This window comes from Dendroctonus ponderosae, unplaced genomic scaffold (assembly GCF_020466585.1).
Source record: "Dendroctonus ponderosae isolate FM_Combo_2020 unplaced genomic scaffold, Dpon_F_20191213v2 Dpon_F_20191213_11, whole genome shotgun sequence".
Taxonomy (NCBI): domain Eukaryota; kingdom Metazoa; phylum Arthropoda; class Insecta; order Coleoptera; family Curculionidae; genus Dendroctonus; species Dendroctonus ponderosae.
This window is the reverse complement of record NW_026017213.1, coordinates 271,024-273,650: the sequence shown is the minus strand read 5'-3', so window position 1 is coordinate 273,650 and position 2,627 is coordinate 271,024. Positions and strand designations below refer to the sequence as shown.

At 37.0% G+C, this 2,627-nt stretch overlaps 1 protein-coding gene across 1 annotated transcript in view; it reads right to left on the bottom strand.

Moving 5' to 3' along the window:
* Positions 1 to 2,182, bottom strand: part of LOC109540400 (calcium uptake protein 3, mitochondrial) — a gene marked incomplete at its 5' end in the record, with an annotated part of 29,990 nt that extends 27,808 nt beyond the window's left edge. Inside the window, 2 exon segments of the mRNA XM_019908760.2 lie at positions 1,871 to 1,981; positions 2,044 to 2,182. Coding sequence (XP_019764319.2) covers positions 1,871 to 1,981; positions 2,044 to 2,182 — 250 coding nt within the window.
* Positions 2,183 to 2,627: the final 445 nt, after the last annotated feature.

Genomic DNA, 2,627 nt, shown 5'->3' with positions numbered 1-2,627 from the left:
GTTGAGCTACGGAATGCCGTAGATTACTCACCAGAGGATGCTGGGCCCAGGAAAAAGAGGCCCAGGCATCAGATGGCCCAACAGGGCAATAGGTAAAGCAGTTCACTGCAGGCGCTGTAAGTGTGAAACATAGTTACAATAGTAGAAGTAGTGTTGGGTAGTGATTGTATTAAATTAGTAAGCTGCCCATACTCGCAGATAGCTAGTATGGAGATAATGTGATGTAAGGGCATACGAATGCCAGAGCTAGACCATTCTTACATGGAAAGTTTCAAAGGAGAACTCCCGAAAACTTGAAGTCAAAAACGGGGGTTTTTAGTCGGTAGAAATCCAACACTACCCAGTGTCACGGGACACTGGGTGTCTTCGAGAAGATTCTCATTCTCCAGCCGCCGCCGGGCAAACAACAAAAAAAATAAGGCGAGGGAGTGAAGTGACAGCAGCGAGCGGGTGCAGAAGAGGTTAAACCCCGCGAGTCGGAAGACCGAGTTTTCCGTTTATTATTGTTATTGTTTGTAAAGTTGACGGTAATTTTGAAGTTAGTTTGTTCCTGTTCCGCATTTAAAGTTACACCGAGTTAATAAAAGTTGGAAGCTGAAGAAAGAGCTTGATAGCCGGCCATCCACGGTACAATATATACAGTATAATTTTATTGGGTGTATAAATGTTCTCGTACATAGTATGTTTATAGAAATGTTTTATTTTTACGAACTACTCTGTAAAGTAAAGGAATATTCGTAAAAATTTTAATATGGATAAACGAACACATACTGAGATTAATAAAAACATGTATGCAATAAAGTTTTGATTATTATTTACTAAAAATTACAAGGGACTATTGGTGGGAGAATGTAGATAAAGAAGAAAATGGTACTATTGTCTAAAATACGCACTTTATTAATTTGTACTTTACGCATGCTTATTGGTAGTGGTCCTTTGAAAATTGTAAACTTATTTTTTATAACTCCAATAATTCTCTGTGCATGAATTCTTACATGTGCAATATGTCGCGTTTCTCCAATTTCCAACGCATGCAACTGACGTTTTCCTTTTGTAAATGCAAAAATTACTAGTTTTGCCCCGATAATAACTAATGACTCACTAGTTTTTTTTTAATACGGTTTAAAAAATATCGTAGATTTACCATCTGCTTATCTGAAGTTCGACCACCCCAACCCTTACTTATATAACTAACGGTTCATTGAGGAAATGACGCTGTCTCTTAAACAAATTTTAGTCTATTGAAGTCATTAATAAAGTCACTTTGAAACAATCCAAAAAGGTTTTTCAAATCACTGAGAATTTTTGTATTGTATACGCAAACAAATGGACCTAACGGAAGTTACTTTGTTCGCCATCCAGTCGCCATTTTGAATATGTTTGGCAGGTCGTTGGATTGCCTAATTGTTGTGACGCTGGAGACATTCCAGGTTAGGACTTATATTATTATAGTGTGATGTTCGAGAACATTCTCCGTCTGACTAGAAGCCTTGGTATATGGATTATAAATACTTGGCTCCGTAGCGGGCTAAATTTGTTGCATGCGACTTTCCGAGATGGTCGACAATCTCTGGCTAATTTATAATTTCCCAGATATTTTTCAACTGTTTGCCTCCATATGTTAAGTAAAGGCTTAGCGGGTTTTGGTTTCCACATGCAAACCAGTTTTGATTTTACATTAACCGATGGTGGTTGCGTGGCGAATTGCAAATCTCCGAATATGATGAGTTTCTCAAAAAAATATCAAAAATAGTAGAAACTCCAGAAAATAGACGATATCATCTGATTGCAACAGATTTGCTTTACTCAACCTGTACAACCAGTTGAAGAGTTTCAAGCTTCAAGATATACTCTTATCAATCGAGTATACCTTTATCTCTCAAATCACGAAACAAACGAGGACTTCCTTCATTCAAAGGCGGAGTACATTCCTTGATTTTTTCAATGTGTTTCTGAGATAGAATTTTTCTCTTTAATCGTGCTAAAATAACATGTAATTATATAAATCACCGGTTCTTATCAGAGTTCAGTTATATTACTCACGTCTGGGTTCAGCTTCCACCACAGATTCGAGAAAGTCCTGTGGGGTCATATACAGTTGTCCATCGTATTCGACGGAAGCAAATCGAATAAATCTCTTTTCCCTGGATGTTAATTTAACTATTTCGGCTGTTTCCTTCTCCTTTAAATAAAAATTAAATATTCTAAAACATCTTTTAAAACCCAAAAATATTGAAATCAAATAGAAGAACTTTCAACTAATAATAGTAGAGATGAGGAAGCATTGACCGTTACGTCACGTCTTCGCGTTTGCCTGATTATAAAGACTGACCGCAGTCATCACAGAACGTGGAGAATCAGAATAAGAATTGGAGTTAAAATGCATGGGTGTTTGAGATTATGATGAGATGAGAAAGAAAAATAAGAGAATTTTGCACTGTAGCTATAGAATTCGAGAACCATCTGGGTTACCTGGCGCGCCCTAAGTATCGACCAGGAGAACCAAAGAGCAGTCGTGTGACTGCTGTTATCGAGTTGAAAGAAGTTTGTTTAAGTAAATCCTTAGTTTGATATTGTTTGTTAACAGTTTGATTTTACTGTTGGTCTGTTCCAGTTTCATACTTAAT